The sequence below is a fragment of the Notolabrus celidotus genome, chromosome 8, assembly GCF_009762535.1.
Source record: "Notolabrus celidotus isolate fNotCel1 chromosome 8, fNotCel1.pri, whole genome shotgun sequence".
NCBI lineage: Eukaryota > Metazoa > Chordata > Actinopteri > Labriformes > Labridae > Notolabrus > Notolabrus celidotus.
Genome location: NC_048279.1, coordinates 21,956,977 through 21,981,660, shown reverse-complemented (window position 1 = coordinate 21,981,660; position 24,684 = coordinate 21,956,977). Strand labels below are relative to the sequence as shown.

General features: G+C 40.8%; 2 protein-coding genes across 4 annotated transcripts in view; both read left to right on the top strand.

Annotated features, from left to right (window-relative positions):
• si:dkeyp-115e12.6 (centromere protein F) overlaps positions 1 to 7,665 on the top strand; it is a 28,837-nt gene extending 21,172 nt beyond the window's left edge. Inside the window, exons 14-19 of the mRNA XM_034690366.1 lie at positions 453 to 1,115; positions 1,333 to 1,634; positions 1,775 to 1,874; positions 3,895 to 4,474; positions 4,663 to 4,791; positions 5,732 to 7,665. Of these exons, the coding sequence (XP_034546257.1) occupies positions 453 to 1,115; positions 1,333 to 1,634; positions 1,775 to 1,874; positions 3,895 to 4,474; positions 4,663 to 4,778 (1,761 nt within the window). The 3' untranslated portion in view covers positions 4,779 to 4,791; positions 5,732 to 7,665. The remainder of the gene's footprint in view (positions 1 to 452; positions 1,116 to 1,332; positions 1,635 to 1,774; positions 1,875 to 3,894; positions 4,475 to 4,662; positions 4,792 to 5,731) is intronic.
• An 834-nt stretch (positions 7,666 to 8,499) lies between these two features.
• Positions 8,500 to 21,394, top strand: kcnk4a (potassium channel, subfamily K, member 4a). Of its 3 annotated transcripts, XM_034689219.1 has the most exons (9): positions 8,500 to 8,767; positions 9,320 to 9,447; positions 11,326 to 11,476; positions 14,389 to 14,675; positions 16,375 to 16,492; positions 16,745 to 16,905; positions 17,586 to 17,772; positions 19,741 to 19,877; positions 19,974 to 21,394. In XM_034689219.1, exons 4-9 carry the CDS (start codon positions 14,487 to 14,489, stop codon positions 21,072 to 21,074), a joined length of 1,893 nt encoding a protein of 630 aa, XP_034545110.1. In that variant the 5' UTR covers positions 8,500 to 8,767; positions 9,320 to 9,447; positions 11,326 to 11,476; positions 14,389 to 14,486; the 3' UTR covers positions 21,075 to 21,394. The 3 variants fall into 3 exon arrangements, with proteins under 3 accessions (XP_034545110.1, XP_034545111.1, XP_034545112.1); XM_034689220.1 differs by lacking the exon at positions 9,320 to 9,447 and having other exon boundaries at positions 19,974 to 21,277; XM_034689221.1 differs by lacking the exons at positions 8,500 to 8,767; positions 9,320 to 9,447; positions 11,326 to 11,476 and having other exon boundaries at positions 14,642 to 14,675; positions 16,379 to 16,492; positions 19,974 to 21,277.
• Positions 21,395 to 24,684: the final 3,290 nt, after the last annotated feature.

The window sequence follows — 24,684 nt, the reverse complement described above, 5'->3', positions numbered from 1 at the left end:
ATGGCCGATAAAAAGAGATGAATTGAACAGACTCATTTCTTTCTAAAGCTGTGTTTTAAAAGAAGTTTGAGACTAAGTGAGATTAGAGTAAAGCCCAATGTCCCCACTCACAGTGTGACTACAGGCAGCTCTCAAAGGAAAAGTACATACAGAAAGAAAATGGGTTAATGCCATCATCACTCTTCTCATAAGTTCTCCCCAAAACTATTAAAAAACACAAAGACTGAGGATCAAACTCACTAAAGTAAGAAGTGACTTAAGTAGTGGGAGCATGCAAGCTGTCAACACTGAACATTGAGCCTTCTTTGATTTAACTTTTATATGTGCAGCTGTTCATAGACATCAGTTACAGTTTTGCAGTAGTGGATTGTTATCCTCTTCACCCTAAGGTTTATGTCTATTCCTCTGTCCTGTCATTTTTTTATTTTTATTGCGTCATCTTTTCTTCCCAGGTGACACGTCAGACTAAACAGCTCACCATGGCTTTTGAGGCGCAAAGCCAGCACATCTCTGGCCTTTTAGCAGAGCTGCAAGAGAAGGAGAGCACCCTCCTCCGCCAGGGAGAGGAACTGCAGCGCCACAAGCAAGAGCTCGATACACTCAAGGCAACAAAGAAGGAAGAAAAGCAGGAAAGACGAGAGGAGTTGACAGTCGAAGAGCATGGGAAACAAAAAGAAGAGACTCAAGATGAGGGCTCAGGAGAAACTCCTGGGCTTGAGGAACATCATCATCCAGACTCAGGGAATACTTTGAGTGACGCTGACTCTTCTTCTGTAATCAGAGAGACTGAGTCCAGTCAAGACGGAAGAACATTAGACGTGGCTGCAGAACTCATCGCCCTGCGAGAGGAGAATCAGCTGCTGAGAAAAAGGATTGACGGCTTCCCCGATTCAGCAGCTAACACTCCTGAAGTCCACACTGATGGCAAAAACCAACAAGACACAGCCAGGAAAATCCCAAACACAGGAGATGCTGCTGTGTCCCGCTTGTTTGAGCATAAGGAACCTCTGCTGGCTGACATCAATGCTTTAGAACAGGAAGACAGGGGAACCTCGAAGGTTGAGAGAGAACAGGAGGCAGAATCTGAGCTTCAGATCGTCCGTCTTCAGCAACAGGTTAGAGTTACAACATCCATATGACAAATCCTACTGACAGAAGCTGTCAACAGTCCAATTTATATAGTATTTCATGGCTGTAAAATATGTTAAGTGTAACATAATATCCACAGCTATTTGAAATACTGTCTTAGGATTGACTTATAAATTACTTTTGTATTTTTCTAAAAGTGAGCTATGATTTCAAAGTCTGTCTTGCCTTTCCGCTCCTGTCCAGGTGGTGGAGCTGCACACAAAGCTACGGTCTCTCTCTGAGGAGACCCAGCAGCAGGCGGAGGAGCTTACTATGTGGAGACTGGCCTCACAACCAGCCCCGACCTTTGACCTTCTCAACACAGAAAACTCAGAGCCCCAGTCTGATCAGCAGCAGACTGAAGGGATGACCCAGGACCAGCTAAAGGTTCAAGTGCAAAACCTGGGTGTTCAGGAGAGTCCTGGTAACGTGACAGTGATCAGGGGAGATGAGTTATTCCTCTCCTGCTCCTCTAACAGACTGCAGGGTCGCATGTTGTTCTCCAGGTAATACTCTCATACTCTCATATAGACTGTCACTTATAGTTTACACCACTTACCTTTTGCAATCATGTGTATGTATAGAGTTTAATGTCTGTTGTCTTACTTTGTCATTTCTTGCATGACCTTTTTTGTTTTATTTCAAGATTGCAGCACAGCAATCTTCCTGAACCAAAGAGTCTGCATCCCTCTAAAAAGATGGCGGCGCTTCAGGAGTACAATCAAGTCACTACCAAAGTTGACAAGGTAATTCTTTCTAATAATCACCAGCCTAAATATCAGACCTTTAGACCAGTTAAATGGTCCTGACCAACTGCCTGACTGAAATTAAATCCTGGATGCAAAAAAACTACCTCCAACTCAACTGTGAAAAATCTGACCTCATAATCATCGGCCCCAAATCCCTCACCACAACCACCAACAACTTCAACCTCCCCATCGACAATGCTTCCCTCACTCTGTCCCCACATGTTCACAACCTCGGTATCATTTTGGACTCCCATCTCACTCTGGAACAGCACATCAAGCACATCACCAAAACCGCCTTCTTCCACCTTAAAAATATTGCCCGTCTCCGTCCATCTCTCTCCTTTTCCACTGCTGAAACCCTGATCCACGCCTTTATCACTTCCAGACTCGACTACAGTAACAGCATCTTCTATGGCCTTCCTTCAAAACAACTCAACAAACTACAATACATCCAGAACTCTGCCGCCGGCCTGCTCACCCACACCCGCTCCCGTTACCATATCACCCCTGTCCTCCAAAACCTCCACTGGCTCCCTATCAAACGCATACATTTCAAAATCCTCCTTCTCACCCACAAAGCCCTCCATAACCAGGCCCCCTCTTACCTCACCGACCTGCTCCATCACCACACCCCCTCCCGTAACCTCCGATCCTCCAACGGCCACTTCCTCTTCCTACCACCTGACACCAAGCACCAAATCTTGGGGGACAGAGCTTTCTCTGTCGCCGCCCCCACCCTCTGGAACGCCTTACCACTTAACATTCGAAACTGCCCCAACCTGTCCACCTTCAAATCACTCACCAAAACCCACCTGTTTAGAACTGCTTTTAACGTATGATTGCTTTTAAATGTATTTTATTCATGTTTTTATTATTCTGTTGTTTTATATGATGTTTTTATCCTTTGTGCAGCGTCTTTGAGGTTTTAGAAAAGCGCTTTATAAATAAAATGTATTATTATTATTATTATTATTATTAATAAATATCTTTTATTTTATATTCCATAGAATATTTCAGTAGGAAAATCTCAAGTAACGAAGAGCATGACCATTCAGAAGGATTTCATTTTTTCCAGTTAATGCTCAATTTTCAGGTTCCTGATTTATGAATAATTACCAGGAAAGTATCATGTGCTTTGGTGTGAATTATAGACACATTAGAGCAATCAGTCAGCCAATCAATATAAATAAATCAATATTTATTTATATAGTGCCACAATAAAAGATGTCCCAGGACTCAACAGAAAGAAGGAGTCTTGGCAATTTCCTTTGTAAGGCAGCTATACTTAAAAAGAATCCAAGTCACTGATGGATTAATCCAGACTTTTTTTTTTACAACAGACAATCTTGAGATTCAGATTTGTGAAATCAGTTTACAGGGAAATATACTTATAAAGGTGTATCCAATCCAATCCATTTTATTTATACAACACATTTTAAAAACAACAAGGTTACCAAAGTGCTGCACAACAAATACAAACAGTAGAAATAAATAATAGTAAAATTTAAAATACAGTAAATTAAAACAGAGACCAACATAAACTCTCATGTTGTATTAAAAGCCAAGGGGTAAAAATGAGTTTCAAGACCTGATTTAAAAGTATCCAGGATGGGGGCCATTTTGACTTGGGTGGGTAGCTCATTCCACAGTTTAGGAGCTACCACTGAAAAAGCTTGGTCACCCCTCGTCTTCTGTCGGCTTTTTGGCACGACGAGATGCATTTATGTATGTGAATGGGGGATAAGATTTCCAATAATAAATGAATAGTGATATATGGAAAATGGGCATGACACATATTCTACCCTAATACACAATTCTTGTCGAGAAACGTGTCAAATTTTAAGGAATGAAACAACAGGATATAAAGTATTAAAATTGTGTTTCCACCTGCCTTTGCTCCCTGTGGTCTGTGCTACCTAAAACAACTAATGTTGATGCCTTTGTCTTTAGATCTGCATCCATAGATCTTTGTTTACATATGGGATTAGGCCTGAAACTGTTTGTTTTTGTTTTTCAGGAAATTGAAAAAGAAAACCTGGACATCAACGTCATGCATCGGTCAAATATTCATCAAACACAACACAAAGAGAAAAAAGACTCTGAAGTAATCCAGATGTCATCTGAGAAAACGGGTCAGCAACGAGTCACCAAAGATGTCCACGTAATCTCAGGACCAAATCAGACCAGAACGGCAGAGTGTGATATCAAGAATCACGAGGCCAAACCAGAAAACAAAATAAACACCACCAATGATTCTTCTGACGGACCTGTAAGTACAGGCATGAAGAGTGTCAGCAGTCAAACAGAGGAGAGTTTCTATCTTAGTGCTCCAACACCACCTGACCTTCACTGTGCATACACACAGACTGAAGAGGAGGAGGAAGAGGAAGAATTAGTGGATTCCCCTCCTGTCTCTCCCGTGCAGTTATCTGAAGGGGCAGGGGTAGGAGACAAAAGGTTGTTTTCAGGTTCCTTCCCCATCCCAGCTGACCCAGCCCAACTGGCTGAAAGAATCCGCCGTAACAGGACGCAGCTGTCTGCTGCCTTCGACGACACCGAGTACGAACCCTATGGACTGCCGGAAGTGGTCATGAAAGGTAAGTGTACTAGCTGTAGGTTTGTGGTGTGAAAACAATGAAAGTGATGATCTAAAGCTTCAGGCCGGAGTTTAAACACACCACCAGTGGTACTACAAAAATACATGTCCCCCTTTCTTTATGCATGTTCTCAGGGACGGAATGAGACTACTTTTCTGCCCTCACACCTCCCATCTTCTGTCTTGCAGGGTTTGCTGACATACCCAGTGGTCCCTCGTGTCCCTACATTGTAAGAAGAGGTTTGTTGGGGACATCTGTCGTACCCGCCCCTCAGAAAGACTCGAGACAGGAGGAGACGGATTAAAACACAGCTACAGGTGACCTACAGAGAATACAGATCAACACAAAAAAAGCACACTGCTTAGTGATTAGAGCAGTGTTTTTCAACCTTTTTTGAGCCAAGGCACATTTCTTACATTGAAAAAATCCAGAGTCACACCACCAACCAGAACTGTTACAAAATGACACATTGAGTCTCTCAATTTATGAATCTATTGATCTGAAAGAGGGACTTTGGCTACTTCTTTAACTGCGTCAGGGCAAAGCATCTTATTTACAATGGCTTTTGCAGGTAGTATTAATGTCTCTGCCACAGTGTGTGGCTTTTTTGATTTGGCTACAAGTTCAGCTACTAAGTAGCTAACTTTGAGAGCTCTCGCAGACACAGTTGTAGTTTTTCTCTTAAAAGTTGCCTTTTCCACCACCAATATTACGCTCTTCATCCAGGTTAGAATTTTGTCCGGGGCCCAGTTTGGAGTTTTCATTTTTCCTTTTGAATATTTATCCATCGCTGTTGTACGCCTACGTCTTGTCACATACACCTCCCGCGCGCATCATTAATTCTATTGTCTTAAATTAACGAGGTCATTAGTGTGCTTTATTGCCACCAGTGGGTGGGTAGCACAGGTCAGTACATAGAAGAGCATTGAATTACTCCGCCAGTCACTACACTGCAGGCACAGACGTACTACATGGGAAATTATTTGCAGGATATGAATAAATTTTTTTTGGGACTAATTAAGTGAAATTGAAAAATGTCCCACGGCACACCTGGCGATCTGTCACGGCACACTAGTGTTCCACGGCCAGTGGTTGAAAATCACTGGATCAGAGAGATAGACTAAAGATACATTTGCTTTTTAAAACACAATGTTTTTCCAAGGAAAAATGATATATTAAAAATATAATTATATTCACTCTATTCAAAGAGAACATTTAGTCTAATGTTCACATCTTTTTTCAACTGGTTGTCCACAGATTGACAGTGAACCTCTGTGATTGATGACGGCTGCTACACACGGACTCTCCCTTCACCAGCAAACTGAAGCACCTCCTACTCTTAAAACCAGCATATGAGCAGTTTTTAAAGAGCTGCAATCCCACATGGACTCCTGTGTGTGTGTGTTGTGCAGGTAACTGCGCCTGCACTGGGTAGAACAAACACCTCCTCTGTGGATGTAAAATGTCTTAATGGTCAGTAGTTTATCCTCTTAATTACAGTGTGGAGACTCTGTCGCCCATCATAACACTGTCACTTTACACCCACCTGTATATTTAGGCACAGAGGTAGTGATTTAGTGGTGTTTGTTGATGTTTCTTGCAGATAAGAACCTCTTTTTCCAGAGGGATTGTTTAGTTTTTAGTAACTCTGAATTAAATGATGTGTCTACTCCGTGTGGAAGAAAACAGTGCCTAGTTGATGCATTTCCAAACAAGATGTGTGTGACTTGTTTTCCAAAAGGGAGAAGTCAAGCAAGGTCTGTTGTGAGAACGTGATCTATTTTCTTTTTTGGGATTCTTGCGGTGGCTTATTTATATACGACTGAATGTGTTCCAACAGAGGGCAGGTGTTTACAGAAGTTGCGTGAAAGTGTAGTGGGTGAGATGTAAGCTGTGATTATGAACATGTGTGTCCTCATCTTGATGTTCGCATTTGTGTATGCGTGCATGTGTGTGCGTGTGTGGGAGAGAGAGAGAAAGGGTGAGCACATGTCTATGACTCAGTCTAACCTGTGCTGGTTTCCGCTCCATGTATGGTGAAACACACTGGTCTCCCTCTCTCCTCCTGCTGCTGCTTTGCTTCTCTCCTACACTAACAAGCACTCAGTTGTTAGCTCTGCGATGCAGTAACCAAAAACTTCACATCTGAAGCTTTATTTTATTAACACATAAATTCAGTTTGTTTCTTCTGTTTGATCAGATCTAATTTATTTGATATGATTTTGATACTTGCACATTTGCTACTGTGCCATAGACGGCAGTAGCCAACATGTATGTAAAATGTAGACCTTGTAGATAAGTTGGAGCTGATTTAGAGTTAGGATTGGATCTGTCTTGTATCCCAGGTTTGACCACTCAAATGAGAGATCCTTTTCTGCAGCGTTTTAATTTAAGATAGGAGGATAAAATCCATTATCCTCAACCTGTAGAAAAACTCTTACAGGACTGTTGGAGGTTTGTATTTATGAATTCTGGATAAAGCTTTGTTTCACCAAATACTTGTTTCAGAGGCTAGATGACTGGCAGGACTACTTGGAGAAGGTGCCTAAATCTATTACAGTTGAAAGGTAAATCTACATTCGTCTCTTTACTGTCGGCAATGTATTACTCTTATGTGAAGCAGCTGATGCTACTAAGTAAACTTGATATTGCAGCACTGCTAATGAGGTGTTTCTTTCAGTTTGAAAGGGAATAACAATTTAATTGGCCTTTTTTTATTTCAATGTCCTCATAAGCATTTATATATTGTTTTGAAACAGACTTGAACTATTTGAACCTTTTCTTGAAACCCTTACTGAGACATATTTCAGAGTCTTCTGAGATGACTTCAGCAGAATACATATTTTTGTTAAAGTGTGGGAGTGATCTTTTCTCTAGTTGACTCTTCTAGATGTTTTCTCTGGGCCTTGATTAGTCGTCTCAGTCAGTACAGCGTGGACTTTTCCTGCCTTGGCTAGATGTCATCATTGCCAGTCATTTGCCATATTGACATCCTCACACACATGTACACACACTACTCCGTGAGTTGCAGTTGCCTTGTTATCTCTGGGATCTGTAGTTCATTGGCAGTGAGGAGTGGTTGCAAGATTCTGAGCAGGCTGAGCTCAGTGTGCTTGTGTTGCTTTGTTTTGGACACTTTAAGTTAAATGTATCTGTGTTACTGAGTCTAGAATAAAAGACTTGCTCTCAAACTATTGTCTGTGCCTCTTCATCTTTAAATGCTTTTAAATCTTTGAAGTCTGACTGTAAACATTTCCCCGTTATTGGACGAATAAAGGATTATCTTATCTTAAACTTTTATTTTCATATTGAGATGTGAGATCCGTTTGATCCTGTCATCTTATCAATAATACTAATAATAATGATAATTTTATTTGTAGAGCACTTTTCAAAACCAGGTTGCAAAGTGCTTTACATGGGAAGCAAAATAAAACAGGCAGATCATAAAAACACACAAGTCAAGATAAAGAAATAAAACACATTTTAAAAGACTTAAAATTCCCCTAAAAGAACTCTAAAGGAATATAATATTTTAAAATATATTTCTTAAGATGGTTAAAATAAAATAAGTCAAATAAAATTCAGATGAAATCCGGGAAGGCACTGCGATAAAAGTCTGGATGAGTGTTGTGGTCCACTGATGAGGTCCTCAGAGTTAAAGTGGAATATCGCAGTTTAATCACACAAGTATTTCCGTAATTAACTTTCCTCTCCCTTTGCCTCTTGGTCATGAACACATAGTTGAGAAAGTATGAAAGCTTAAAAGGAGTGGACGTGGGTCAAAGAATTAAAGATAAGATGGAGGAGTTGGGCTTTCCAACTTTGAAGTCAGTTTTATTTCACAACAAAATTCCTCCTCAAGCCCAGAAAACTGTGTGTCTCTTAACTCTGTCTGCAAAGAAACAAGAGTCTGTTTTTACTTCCCTAAAAGACAGAGGGGTGGATAGACACGGATGACAAGAGTACAGCCCCCCCACCATGTCCAACTCAGGAAACTCCGGGCCCTGTGCTCTTCCCTTGGCGGCGACAGCACTTCATTGTACGCAATATTATAATGCTCCTCCTCCTCTTCGTCGTGGTCCTCCTCTTCCCACCATCATCTCTCCTCTGCCAGAGTGATCTAGGGTCACGAGAATGGGGAAACACCTTCCAAGGAAAAAAACACATGCACACATGCACTTTGACAACACACATACACACATACACACACAGTTCCTCCCTGAGTGCTGAATGGTCAGAGCCGCACATGCTGCATGAAAGAAACTTGGATAGAAACATTTCTTCAATCTAAAGGTAAGATTAAAAAATATGTGTATTTTGTGCTTAGATGAAAAGGGATTTTGTGTCATGCATGCTGCTTAGTTAGAGACTTGTGTGGCTCCTTTGTCTTTTCTCCAATATGTCTTGGTTGCAAGTATCCAAGTGTGGTCGCTGACTAAAACTAATTTAAAGAGTATCTTCATCTGCTCTTACATGTTTGTCATTATCGATGCCCTCAACCCCTGACGTGACAGAATGCAATAAATTAAGAGCTACATTTTACATAGTAACTTGCCCTACATTGCTGTATACTTTAAGATTAACATGCCCCAGCTGTTGAAGTTTGTCAAGTTTTCTCTCAATGTGTTTTTGTTGCTTCATAGCAAAGAGACATCTCATTGATGCTAATCATATAGCTCACTACAGTCCTATGATCATTTTTAGTGCAAACTTTCCCAGAACATGAGTTGTAACCTGTGATCTCCTGACGTCAGTATTAGCTAACTGAAAAAAAAAGAAAAATACTTGGGGAATAATCACATCATTAGGGAGCTTCATGTTCTCTAAATACTGTACATTTTTCAGAAGCCCTCTCCTCCAGATGGTCATCCATCTCTGGAGGGTTTTCGGCGTAAATAAAAGGCGGGAAAGAAAAACGCTTTCCTGGCTGTACAGACTGTTGCGTTCATGAACAGGCATCTTTTTGGTAGATGGTAAGTTGTGAAAAAAGCTGGGCTTCTTTACTTCTCCTGTAATTCAAGCATCACTGATGTTTGTGTAAATTTGATCATGCAAAAAGCTCACTTCAATATGTAGCAAAGTATTGACACTGATGGTAACATGTTCTAAGTATTATGGCTACATCAAATGAGTAAACAGTTCATGTTTTTGATATAAATAGCTGTATACTCTGTTGGCTTAATCACCCTAAGATTAATGACTTTGTGAAAGGTCATAAGTCCACTCCAAAGTAAAATATATGCTTTTATTTTGTAGTTCTCTGTCAGCACTAAGCCTGTGATACAGCTGGGTACTGTGTCCTTGCAGCATAGTTTGTAGAGAGAATACGTTTTAGTGAAAACAGTCAGAGTACTTTTAATAATCCTCTTTATTAACATGGATGACTTATTTAAAGGAATGTTTCAGATTATTTTACCATTTTTCTTCTGCTCAGTTTGGCCTGATATGTCTGAAACTCTGACCTTAAATCATAGGCCTTTCTAGCCCATTTTTGGGAGTGCTGAAGCCCCTCTAAATTGAATCCCAGCACCCCTAAAATTTGAGAGATTTTACATTTTTTTTACTGTATGTCCTTTTTAACAAGCTAGAAAAGTTTCAAAACCATACAGTACTTGGATGAAACGTAATATTTTTACAACAAAAATACAGCAGCTCCACCGCGTTTTACATGTTGTGCATTGCAATTCAAATGAAAGTCCAAAAAATAACTCCAATGTCAATTTTTGGTACTCACTATAGGGGGCTGGTTTACTCCAGAAACATACATACTGTTTATGTATATGTTGAGGAGCAGTTATCAAAATTAGTTGTCTTTCCCCAGAAATGAGGGTTAACATATGTTTCTTTTATGATTCCAATCCATGTCTCTTTTGCTGTGGCTCAGCATTTAAATAACTCTTATCAGATTTGATGGTTTAGTCACAGACTTTCCCAAAAAGTGTTCTACTTTTCATTCACAAATGTGGGAATGAAATTGCATTAAAATGTACAAAATAGTGAAATGTATCTTGCCCGGCTCAGCACCCCTAAACATCCGATCCTAGAATCGCCCCTGCCTTAAATGTAGAACTGAGACTCGCTTATGAACATTTTCTCCAGGCCTCCAGTTTCTTTTCAAACAGCTCACTCCATGATTTATTTCCCCACCTGTCTTATTGTTTAACTTTAGATTAGATCACCATCCCTCACTTAGCCCTCCCACTCACTCCATATCTTAGCAAAATATCAAAATATGCCAGCACAGGTTTAGATTATGATAACTAATCACGTCTGTCAGTGCTGAAGCCAGGGGCAGAGAGCAAAACAAACCAAAGCCAACAGTCCATTAGCGCAGAATGCTAACAGTTGGCCAGTCTCTGGAAAGTCTCAGGACATTGTCAAGATCCACGTGCGCAATGCTTGACCAAGAGCAAGAAGCTTCTAAATCTTAGTCCTCTTTGTGTGTTCATGTCTCTCTCAAAGGTACAAACAGTTCAAAGAAAACATAAAGCCAAATGACGATAAGAGGTGAACATGCTTTCCATTAATGTTAAGATGTATGGTAGCTTGTGAGAGCACTGGCAGGGTGGCCTGGTGTGTGTCAGACCCTCCCTGGTTATTATGACAAACTCTCTGCAATGTGAACACTTATTTAATGCCACACATCGCCTCCTTAAACAGAGCCAGAAACAAAGTCATGTACCAACTAAAGCTTCTCTGTTCCTTTATGCCCTTTTCTACATTGACACTTTGCATGCATGCATGTGTGTGTGTGTGTGTGTGTGTGTGTGTGTGTGTGTGTGTGTGTGTGTGTGTGTGTGTGTGTGTGTGTGTGTGTGTGTGTGTGTGTGTGTGTGTCTGTCTGCTTTAAGGAGAAAGAAAAAGACCCAAAGTCCTTGACTCCTGAATGCTGATGACACATCAAAGAGAAGGAGGGCAAGGATACAGATGAGAGGACATTTCTCCATCATCTGAAGTGTTGAGCTTTGACATGGGATGAGCTCCTGACATCAGCGACTTGAGGTACTATCTTTCTCCTCATAAACAGTTCTTTATGTATCTTAAAAGAAACCACATTGACTGTGCGAGTGAATAGTTCCTTTCAGTATAAGACATCGCTCCATTTTGCTGTGATCACATTGGTTCCACTTATCAACGCACTACGCTTTATTTCCCTTCATTCATCTTTTAAAGGAGCTTTTTTAATGGAACAACTTTGTTTTTTAATGTTCATTATCTGAGAGAGTCTTGGCACGCTCAAAGTTGAGTAAACTCCAACTTCAACTGTGTCACACCGATTGAATATAACAGCAGAGAACTGACAGATACAGATTTGTTAATAGCCTGATACATTGAAGAAAAGCTCTCAGTCAAACAGATTTTGCCTTGAATGCTCTACATAAAGTAATAAATGAGACAAACTTTTATATTGCATAAATGCACTATATACAGACACATGTGTACAATGTTAATCTTAGTTTGAGTGTTAATTATTTTTAGTTTTTAGTTTGAGGGGCTGTGACTATGAGTCAAACTAAACTTGTTTGAATGTAGTGTCTTCCATGATTGCCACAACACACAGTATGTCAGAAACAATGTATACACTGCAAAAAATGGTGGCTTAAATATAGGGTAAAAAAACTTTAATCAAGATGAACATTTCTTAAAACTAGTGTAATTATCTGTCCATGCAGCGAGTTAAATTTACTTGACATGACCTCTTAAAAATGAGATTGTTAACCCTCCTGTTATGTTTGTTTCTTAGGGACAGCAATAATGTTCCTGGGTCAACTCATTATTAACTCCATTACTAACCATTTAAATCAATATTTAGTGCAATGGTGTTCTTTAATCATCAAAGATCATGGTTCAATGAGTATAACTCACTTGTTTTTTATAAAAAATTATATTAAAACTGTTTCAAATGTACATTTGAGAGCCCTAAATATAAATACAATAGTTTTACATGACAGATTTTTTTTTAAATTTTATTTTATATTTTGAATTTTTTTTTTTATGAAGTGATGTTGATAAATTAACACGAGACACCTCTCCTGTCACATGCTGCCCAGATTTTGATGCTGTATTTAGCTGATTTGAAAGGTATATATCACCTAAAACGGAAGGAACCTCTGAATACCACAAGCCTTTCATCCAGTGTGACATTAGAAATGCGAAATAATACTTTCAACATTTTTTTCAGATTTTTGAGCTTTAAAATGGGTCAATTTGCCCCACAACATAACAGGAGGGTTAAATCTAGAAATAAGCAGGCTCTTAAAAGTATTAAAAGGGTTGAAATAAGTAGAATATGCTGATTTTATAGCGCAAACTACTTGAAAACAAACTTCCTACAGCACAGTTATAAGTGAAATATACTGAATATAAGCAAAGAAAATCTCTTTTATTTATTTTGTATACTTCATTTGAGCAAATTAAGGCCTGGGGACAAGAAAAACAACACATCTTTTAGTAAAAAATGACTCACTATTAGAAAACTATGGTTACGCTGATCTTGATATAAGCTGGCTCATCTTAAAATAAAGCCTAATCCATCTTAAAACTAAAACTGAAATCATTAAACCAGGTCTTATTCTTAGAATATACCTCTGAAATGTTTAATAAATGAGGTTGGATATGGAGTCTGAAGCTGGGGATAGAACAGATGATCTGACTGCAGGAGAGGTTGAGGGAAGCATTCAAAAATCATGGGTGAGTGGTGATCCTGAAGGCAAAAGGGAGACTGAGAAATACTTGAGATAGAAACAAAAACAGCAAAAGACTATAGGCAGGTAGTCCGCAACAGAACAGTACAGCGTTAAGGAACTAAGGAACTGAACACTCTGATGAAGACTAGTTGTGGAGCCAAGGTATATATACTGCAGGAGTGATTAGTGGATAGATCTCAGGTGTGCAGGCTGATTGGCAGGAGCAGTGCAGGGGAGAGCCACGCCCTGACAGACACACACAGAACAGGGGAGAGAAAAAAAACACAACACACACTAGGAAGGGAGAACAACTGAAACACAAGGAAAGAGGAAGGAGCCATGACAAGACACCACAACAGCAATTCAACCTTAAAAAAAGCTTCCTCTTGTTTTCTCCCAGCTTGTAATGGGAAAGTTCTGATACCCCTTAAATGCCAGTAAAGGAAGATGCATCAAATCAACTAATCTTTACACCTTTCAGACACATTTGACCTATCACTGATCCATTGTTTAACATTCAGATGAAGACTGAACTATCCACCAGCCTCTCTTCCATTATTTGTTATTGATCTGGTGATAACTGTGAGGTTAGCTGGCATGATGAAGGCTGATGCAGGAGACCTGGTGATGCAGGAGGCACAGTGTGTTACAAACAGAAGGTGTCATGCAAGCATTCACAACAGGAGAGAGACAGTACATTTTTTTATAGTGAGTCATATCATCAAAGCAAAACTGAATGATTTTATTGCAGACTTTGGGGATTTCTGTCCTGTCCTGAAGGCCTGCTGTTCACCCATCAAAGGTCAAATGAAACAGCTGTTGCTCTGCTCTGTGTTGGTGGAAACTATGGAGCCTGTTGTACTTTGTGACAATGATGTCCTAACAGTAGGTGTTTTAAACACAAAGCAGGACAGCAGCAGGTTTATGGTCAAAGTGTTCATATATGTAAAAATGTGTAAAAACATGCTCATGATGGAAAGACAACCAAGTGCACAGTCCCTGCAGTCGTACGATAAGCATTGTGTGTTAAAGATACTTTTTGACTTCATGTCCTCTCTTCACTTCACACTTTTCCTGTCAGTGACTGTCTTTGGCTATGACGCACAGATGTATAAGTACTGTCTTTCATGTTTGTCAGCCTTCCAAGAACACTTATGTTGCTGGTTTACACATGTGTGTGCTCGCGCAAACAGCACCTCTCTAAAGGAACTTCCTGTTTATGGCCAGCTGTGCCCCTGTGTATCCTGGCTGAGAGCCCCCCCAGATCCTGGCCTCTGAGCTCTGACCCCTAACCCTGGAGGGGAGGGGGGGTCGACAGGGAGAAAATGCGGGGCACCACCCTCTTTGCCCTGCTGACTGGGGTGATGCTGTACCTGGTGATGGGTGCGCTTGTATTCCGAACCCTGGAGGCCCCTGGTGAGGATTTGGCATTCAAAAAACTGCTGGTTACCACGCAAAACTTCTTGGAGAATAAATCCTGCGTCACTGAGGTGGAATTCCACAACCTTGTGAAGGTATCATTGCACACTATGAAAACTCTGACACAAAAACTCATACTTGCTGTGTTAACATGGCTACCACTTTGAAAAAACTTAAACACAAATATTAAGCGTGTCTTTTTGCTCCTCTCTTTTTGCTCTTTCTGACTTAACTTGAAAACTACGCAGACACACACCCATTCAAGGCAAACTATATAAGCTTTTTTTTTTTTAAAGTTATATTTTTTGGGCATTTTTTCCTTTAATGATAGGACAGCTGAAGAGAGACACTAAATGGTCTAGACTGGAATTGAACCTGCGATCTCTGCGACGAGGACTATAGCCTCTGTGTGTAGGGCGCTCAGAACGCTAGGCCACCAGCACCCCACTATGTAAGATTTGACAAAGTAAATCACACATTTTTTTGAGTTGTGTAATTTATACTTTAAAAAAAAGGAAATGTCATTAAAAAAATGTAGATTGTGTTTTTGGGGGATTATTGGATAGGAAAGCTGGGGAGCAGGCCTATAGCCTCTCTGTATAGGGGGCATGCTTAGACCGCTTGGCCAACAGTGCCCCACTTATTTATAAGTTAAACATGTTATTAAGCTGAGGGCTGGCATGCTGTAATTCCAGTACATCTGTTGAGTATATTGAAATTTAAAGCACACAAGAAACTACACATATTAACCCTCCTGTTATGTTAGTTTCTCTGGAACAGCAATAATGTTCCTGGGTCAATTTGACCCGGTGCATGTTCAATTCTCGAAAAGTGTCAGAACCTCAAAAAAATCCCAATACACATTTTTTTAAATTTAATTTTTAACTCCATTACTAACCATTTAAATGAAGATGTAGTCAATTTGTGTTCTTTAATTCTCAGATCATGGTTGAGGTTAACTCACTCATTTTTCATTAAAATTAATGTTAAAACTTTTTAAATGTACATTGGAAAGACCTAAATATAAATATAATAGTTTGACATGACATGGATTTTTGTTTATTTTATTTTAAATTTTGAATTTTTTTATGAAGTGATGTTGATAAATTAACACACACATCTTCTGTCACATGCTGTCCAGATTTTTATGCTGCATTTAGCTTGTTTAGAAGGCAAATATTACTCAAAATAGACTTTAAAAAGGGTCAATTTGACCAGCAACACAACAGGAGGGTTAAGTAAAAAAGGAGGTGTGAGCTGTGAGGTCCTGTTAGGGAGGCAGATGACTGTTCAAGGGAAGGTTTTGCAGGAGAGACACAAGGTAAAAGTGCTTCCGCTCAAAAATCATTGTCCGACTGCAAACAAATAGATTCCTCCTTACTGCAACACTGCATCAGCTGTAACTACCAGAAGTATCACATTTTGACAAGGACTCTATGTACTTAGTTTAAGACATTTCCAGCCTTTGCAAAATATTCCAGTCCACACATCAAGGGTAGATCTGACAAAAAATGCATGTTCTCTGAGGATGTTTTGTCACTTATAGAAACCAATGGACAAATTTAACAAGTTTGTTCCCTCAAATATTGTGCTTCTGTAAACATTTTAACACTCATTTCTCTTTTCTTTTGCTTGAATTATGCTTCACTACATTTCAGAGGTGAAAATAGTTTTTTCTCCACTATGATTCTTTGACAGATGTATAGACAAGCTACTCTTGGTAATAATATCTACAAATATATGTTGAGTTTATGAAATACAACAAGTGATTAACGTTCAAAGCCTCACCTGCAGGAAGTAGCGAAGGCAGTGGGGGCAGGCCTGGATATGAACAACCTTCCTGCCAACTTCACCAACCGCTGGGACATGGCCTCTGCTTTCTTCTTCTGTGGTACTATCATTACCACCATAGGTAGGTGGGATGATGTTCCAAATATGAAACGCCTTATGAAGGGACGATCTCATTTGAAAGGTTGATAGGAGAGCTCGCCTCTCACAGAAAGTCAATATTCAAAAGATTTGAGTTTTGTTCTGAAGAAACATCATCTTTTTATCAGTCTGAAAATATCTCTCTATGTTATTGTCTTTGGTATCACATAACGTAACAACAATAACATGAATACAACAGGAACCTTGCGTAAAAAGCTTTTTTATCGTTCACTAGGTTTTGGGAACCTGTCCCCTCGGACGTGGTATGGCCAGTTGTTCTGCGTGTGCTACGCTCTGGTGGGCATTCCCATGTTTGGAATACTGCTCGCCGGCGTGGGTGACCACATGGGCACAGTGCTGCGAAGAGCTGTGGCCAAAGTTGAGACCCTCTTTCTGGTGAGAATGCTCTGTCCTGCCTGAGGATCCAAACTTGACTGGATTTATCCTCATCAGACTCTCAGCCTTAAATTAAAACAACTGTTTTGGTGTCTCTGGGATTTTCTAGTTAAGCACCATCTGAATTTAAACAAATGCTATAGGTTGAAATGGTTATTCTGCTGTTGTTTAAGAAGTTGATTGACCTGACAGGTACCTGACAAATGTGGTTCTTACCTCAATTAAGTCTCATGTCTTAGCTGTGAATGAGATAATGTTAGAATTGATTTGTCAATTTCCCAGTCTGGTCAGAACTGAAGAAAGGCTTCTTCAGTTCTGACCAGACTGGGGAAGAGCTTGAAGATATAAGCCACTAACAGTCGTGGGTGTGTCCAGGAGTCACAAAGGGTCCTAATAGGGTCGTTATTCTAGTTCCTGGCAGTTGTTCTCTTATCACCTGACAGTCGTTTTGTGACTCCTGGACACACCCACGACTGTTAGTGGCTTATATCTTCGAGCTCTTGCCCAGTCTGGTCAGAACTGAAGAAGCCTTTCGGAGGAGAGGTGAAACGTCTTCAAGAATTTCTACCAGTCCAGTTGCCTTACGAATCAAGCTTTGGATTACCATGACCTGGATGACTGAGAGCCTTCACAGACTAATATTCTGCTTCTGTATTTGCTGTTATCTTTCCCTCCCTCAGAAACGGAAGGTCAGGCCGACCACTGTGCGTGTGATCTCAGCAGTTCTCTCCATCCTGATTGGTTGTCTGATCTTTCTGGCAGTTCCTACAGTTGTGTTTCAGAAAGTGGAGAACTGGACCTTTCTGCAGTCCCTCTATTTTGTTGTCATTACCCTCACCACTGTTGGATTTGGAGACTTTGTACCAGGTGACTTACACACAAGACACATCCAGTTGCAGACACCCCCATACCTCAGACAGAATAGGCAGCAGTTTGTTCTAATGTAGTCGTTTCTAATCTGTGGTTCAAACCTCAAAAAGAAATTGAAAGGTGGCGTTTTTTCACTTCTGAGAGGATAAATGAGGTTATTGTGCTGAATTTGTCTATGCTTAGATAACTGAAGGCATGATGAAGTGAAGGCATCTTCAGTGAACAAGTTTTATAACCTCTTAAAAGCTGAATATGACTTTTTGATATACAGGCAAGTAACTCTTAATATCAATGTCAACAGGGTTTACAACACACTGAAATTCTAATTATTTACCACTTTTACTGACAGCAGTCTGAGGTCAAAGTTCAACAAAAAGCACAGCACATACAGTACACTCGCCAGAACTCTGCCGCCCGCCTGCTCACCCACAAAGCCCTCCATAACCAGGCCCCCTCTTAGCTCACCGACCTGCTCCACCACCACACCCCCTCCCGTAACCTCCGATCCTCCAACGCCCACCTCCTCTCCCTACCACCTGACACCAAGCAACAAACCTTGGGGGGACAGAGCTTTCTCTGTTGCCGCCCCCACCCTCTGGAATGCCTTACCACTACACATTAGAAAGTGCCCCAACCTGTCCACCTTCAAAACACTCACCAAAACCCACCTATTCAGAACTGCCTTTAACGTATGATTGCTTTTAGATTTATTTCATTCATGTTTTTATAATTCTGTGGTTTTATATGATATTTTATCCTTTGTGCAGCATCTTTGAGTTTTTAGAAAAGCACTTTATAAAAAAAGTTTATTATTTATTATTATTACACCGGGAGAGCTGAAACCAATTGAGTGAATGCTTTTGTTGTGAACTGAAAAATATTCAGAGAACTTTTGATGTTTTTCATAATTTTGAAGAAAAAAGTCTTTCAGCTCCTTCAATCTGTGTAAACACTTCTCTTGCTCACACACTCTTACAAACAGAATATCTGTGAGCCTTGGACTATTATTCAGCAAAAACACGCCACCTGAAGGTGTCACTTTGGGCCCTGGGAACTTGTGACGGTCATTTTTGCCATTAATGTGATTAATCAAAATCAGCAGACTTATCAAGAATTAAAAATAATCATTATTTGCAGCGTTGTACATACTACAAGAAGGCCATGTCCAAAATCTGTCTTTAATGTTGTAAGCTTTACTTTAGGGCTCAATTACGGTGGCCCTGAGAGCTCACAGCACTGCAACTTAAGAAAACACATGCAAAAAGACAAAACACAAGCAAATTAAGAAAACATCTTCATCAATCTAACAACACATGCGCAGCATTTAGAAAACGCGCTGCAAAGACCAAAACACAACACATTAGAAAAACACGTTGCAAAGACCACAACACAACGGAAGTGTTTCCAGAGGACACTTAAAAGTGATGCACACGTCCGGACACGCTTGTAGTTGACGCAGATTTTGAGTCACAGAGCTATTAAGGTTCTCTTACCATCAGTGGTGTTGGAAAATGAAATAAAAAAGTAAGTGTTTATTAAGAACCTTAATTTTTTCTAATGTGTTGTGTTTTGGTCTTTGCAATGCATTTTCTTAAGGCTGCGCATGTGTTGTCAAGTTGATGATGTTTTCTTAATTTGCTTGTGTTTTGTCTTTTTGCATGTGTTTTCTTGCATTTGAAGTGCTGTGAGTTCTCAGGGTCACCGTACTCGATAAAGAAGATGTTCTGTAGCTAGATAAATGAAACTGCCCCCCCCTACCCTCTCTCTCTCTCTCTCACCACTCACGGAACGCTAGATTTAAACGGTCCCCTCATCTCCTCTGTCTCTCTCTCTCTCCCTCTCTCTCTCTCTCTCTCTCTCTCTCTCTCTCTCTCTCTCTCTCTCTCTCTCTCTCTCTCTCTCTCTCTCTCTCTCTCTCTCTGTCTCTCTGTCTCTCTGTCTCTGTCTCTGTCTCTCTGTGTCCAGCTGGTGGTCGGACTGGTGGTACACTCTTTAAGCCTCTTGTGTGGTTGTGGATCGTGTTTGGTCTGGCCTACTTTGCCTCCATCCTTACAATGATTGGAAACTGGCTGAGGGTGCTGTCTAAGAGGACGCGTGCTGAGGTGAGAGACACTTTGTACCAGGCAGCAGTGAATACTAGAAGATCAAGTTTTGCACCTAATCTTGTTTAGATGTTTATCTCTCTTTCTATCGCTCAGATGGAGGAGTTGAGGGCCCACGCAACAGACTGGACCCAGAACATCCAGAACATGTCCATGGACTTCCGCATCCCAAATCCTCTGGAGTTCAATGACCCATTCCTCCTGCAGCGCCGGCGCTGGAAACGCAGCGAGCGTCGCCGCATCCGTCGTGGTGCTCAGGGTACTCTGGGACACTGGGTCAGAGGAGGATCTGAGAACGGACATCTGCCGAACCGCTGGGCTGCCCACACTAACTCTATGAGCCAGCTGGAGGCTCATTCCTCTCTTGAAAGGGCGGCAGTGGCCAAGGCCAGACCGCGGGTCAGTGCTGATGGAGTGGTCTGTAGAGCAGGGCCTGGTAAGAGGGTTGACCCCACTGTGGGTCTGCAGGTGGAGGGCAGGTTGTTTCCTCATCATCATCTGGCCCGCTCATTCTCCCTCCCCGTGGCCCCCTCCACCTTAGAGCTGGACTCAGCAAGTACAGCCATGCAGGGAGGATCCTTTTCTGGATCCGAGTCTTCCTTCGACTCCAGATCTGACTGCTCCTCAGTCTCCTCGTCCTTCTTGGGACTCCACAGGTTCCAGCCCTGTTGTGCAGTGCAGGAGGAGGGAGAAATGAGAGCTGCTGACATTAGTGTAGTTCAAGAGAAAAACAAAGTGATTCCAGCAGTGGTGTGTGAACCTGTAGCAAACAAAACCTTCCAACACCCACCTGCCCTTTGTTTTCCTCGTCACTCCTCATCCCCTCATCCCCCGTTTCTTCCCTCTTCTACCAACCCGATACTATTTCCCTCGTTTCCCCTGAACATTGCCTCCTCATCTGGCTGCCAACTGCTGGATTTCTTTGGAGAGAACCTGGCGTACATTGACGAGTCTTCAGACACGCTGAGCGATCGCGTCCAGTCAGCAACAACAGAGGAGAAGAGGAGACGGCCACGAAAGCCCAAGAGGAGGAGCATGAGGAGGCAGCTGTCGCACAAGCTGAGCCCTGCGCAGCTGAGGAGGCCCAGCAGTGACACACAGCCTCCGTCAATTCCTCCCACACCACCTCCAGACTCTTCTCTTTCAGACCTGCCCCAATCTGAGGACCAGACCTGCTCAACGCAGAGCCAGAGTTAAGAGGGGACAGAACAGACTAATATAGAACCAGGACTAGAACATTGATAACTTGAGGACAAGTTTTTGTCCTCAAATATCAACATGAACCAACACACACACCAGACTGAAAAACTTCATCATTCACAGAGATTCTCTTCAGATTTTGAATGAGCAGAAGTGATTAAGAGTTCAAAGCTACAGTTGCTGCTTTGTGAGTCAAAGGCACAATGTCATGAAAGCTTTTATAGTTCTGTCACCTTACCACACATAAATGATACAAATAAACAGTAAGATAAACCTGCACTTTGTGATTAAACTGCTTCAGTGTTTGATTACCACAATCAAGTGCTGCCCAGGATCCCAACTGTTGATTAACATAACAGATAGAAGTTTGAATGTTACAACAAGTTTTGAACACGTTGCATCCAGCGTCATTCTTCTTCTCTGTAATTTTCAGATGTTTAAATGAGACATTAAGATTCAGATTCAGATTCAGAATACTTTATTAGTCTCCGAAGGGCAATTCAGTTTTACAGTCAACCTGTCCATAGTACAGAATATACAGTAAAGGAAATAAGTAAATAAATAACACGTCATGACATCAGCAAATACCAAAACCAGTGACTGTACAGCAAAGCGGGATGCTTGGTAATTCCCGATTTATTCTGCCTTTGGTGCATTTAGCAGCCTTATGGCAGAAGGAATAAAATAATTAGCATAGCGGTTTGTTTTTTTCACCGGAACATAATACCGCCGACCTGAGGGCATGATTTTGAATTCACTGCCAAGAATGTGTCCCGGTCGGGTCAAAATTCAGTTCGCTTTCTGGACCACACGCACTGTCCAAAGGGAGCAGAGGTCCCTAAACTGGACTCCAGTGACTTTGGAGCACAGCCTGATGATGTCATTCAGACATTTCTTGTCTTTCACAGAGAGACAGCCAAACCAGCATATAAAGGAATACGTTAGAAGACTTTCAATAAAACTCTGATAAAAGGAATATAAAATATTTTTGCTGACACCAAAAGAGTTGAGTTTCCTCAGCAAGTAGATCCTCTGGTTTGCTCGTTTAGCAATGCTGTCAGTATTTTCACTGAATTTCAAGTTAGCGTCAAACACGGTGCCCAAGTACTTATATGATTGCATTATTTGTACCTCTTCATGTGGATCGTGCTGGTTATGGGGTCAACGCTGTTTTTTCTATGATAATTTCCATTGTTTTTAATACGTTAAGATCAAGGAAACTATCATCATACCATTGAACAAATTCAGGGAGGGCACAGCCGTGGTTTGGTTGGTGGCCCTGAAGAAGAGACAGTAAGACTGTGTCATCTGAAAATTTAACAGCCATCTTGTTAAATTTTCAGATGACACAGTCTTACTGTCTCTTCTTCAGGGCCACCAACCAAACCACGACACTATCAAGATAAATATAACCTCCTTCATTAATCAGAATACCTCAGATCAAATCATATTAGATCTCATAAACGTAAAGTAGACCTACATTATCTAGATGAGCCTGTTTAACGACACTGCACAGGTTTTCCTGTGAAACAAATCAAAACTGAAAGGGACATTTCACTCCAAAAATCAAAAGTCAACCTCTTGGTGGTGCTACAGGAGAGGTTAACAAACATTACTAAAGTCTGACTCGTGATAGAGGATGAACGTCAGCACAAATCTGAAGACAACAAGATAATTCAGTTAGGATTAAAGTGGAGGACTGACTGATCACTCAGTCACTCCAGCATTTATCTCAGATAGGATCTTTAGCTCCATCAGAGATGAATAGGTTTCTAAATTGAAGAAGTATTGCAGCATTTTTAATATTGACAGCAGCCGGTGTAAATAATTGGTCACAAGTTTCCAGGATTTGAAAAGACAGTCACATAATAATGTAGGCCTCCTAACTTTGTGCTTCCGTCTATCAGTCGTGGGCATTATGTCAGATTTAACATCAAAACTGAGCTTGAGGAGAGCTCTGCAGGTCTAGCTTAGCTTTTAACTTCAAACTCAGAGCAGGTTTAACTACATTGTTTTCTGGTTGAGGTAGGCTAGGCTATACTTCCACGACTGATAGAAAACATGACATGAGAGGAATAGGAGCAGAGGTACAAAGTGGAGAGGGTATTTAAAACAACAAATGCCAATTATTAAAACATAGCTTCTGTAAAGGATGGAATTTAATCTTTAAGTCTCATCTAAATTGATCACAAGACATGATGTGTCAGGATGTGCTCGGCTCACCACCAAAAAACAAACCAAACCATGGCACATCCTGGCAATCATTCAGCCTAAGACCAGTCACAGGCAGGATCTTACTAACAGTGACCGATTATAGGCCTTAGTATAAAGACGTCATACACGCGCAGCCGGTTTAAAACTTTGTAAATGTTGCTTCTTGAGGGTGACCACTTTCCCTGGAGGGTTTTTGAAATAACAGGTCCATAAAACTACTTTTTGTTAAGGGTTTGCTGGTTAAAAAGGTTAAAAGCGAGACTGTTCATGGCCTTGTGTTAAAACATTTGTTTCACCCAATCCATGATAAGTATCTTTGTGTGCTCTCATGGATATACTAGATCAGAGAGCTGTTAAAGCAATGCTAAGATTGGATCGTTCCAACTTTACAACCAAGAGTCTTTAAGTCACTGTTAGCAAGATCCTGCATGTGACCTAGTTTCCTCTTTGCTGATAAAGTTTTATTGCTTTTAAAAATCCCCTTTGCAGCCATGCAGACGTTTGTGTACACATCTCAATAACTTCTCTATCTGTCCTTGGTTTAACCCTGTCAAGCGACATATGAGGATTAAAGTGATGATTATCAGACCTCTGAACTTACAAACAAAACTTATGTACTTGCTTATGGAGATGCCTCTATGGTTTATTCTAGGGTGCATGGAGTTATTGTTAGCTGTCTTGTGCCTGAAGCCATACAAATCCAAGCTAAAAGTTGTACACATTAAACAGATTGAAGGGCCCTGGTAGGATGTCAGGAAAAAACAATAATGTGCCCAAAATGTAGGAAAGAAGAAGTCTGCAAGCATTGTTAACACTCCTGTTTCAACCCTTTAGGAAAAATCAGCTCTGAAAACTTGTTTTAAGAAAGAAATGTATTTAAAGGATGAAAGAAAATATGAACTTTTAAATGTACATAGACTGTAAAAACACCTGTCCCAATTTAGACAACTGTGTGCTCTTGCTGAAAAGTGAAACAATTCAGTGTGCTTATAACATCTAGAATTACCAAAATAAAATTGTCAATTAATGCCAGTATTGTGAATGTATACTCATCCCATAATGCAATGCAATAAGGCTTTTAAACTGTGGGAGCTACAGATAAATCCTATTTAACAAACAAGAAACACAGAGGAGTATTTCAGTGTTTCTTTCTAATGTTAAATAAAGGATTCCATGTCTTATCTATTTCAGAAGTCTAGTAAAAGAAGAAACACATGTTCTAAATCTGGGCCTTGGTCTGTTGCAGGAGATGTGAAATGACCTGAACCATGAACTCTCAAAGTCCTGAGTGAACCCGGCTCACGGTGGGTGTAGGATAAACAGTGAGTTCCTGCTTACTCAGAACCAGGAACTACTACAAGAAGTTGCTGTGGCATTGTGCCCTCCACCAGCG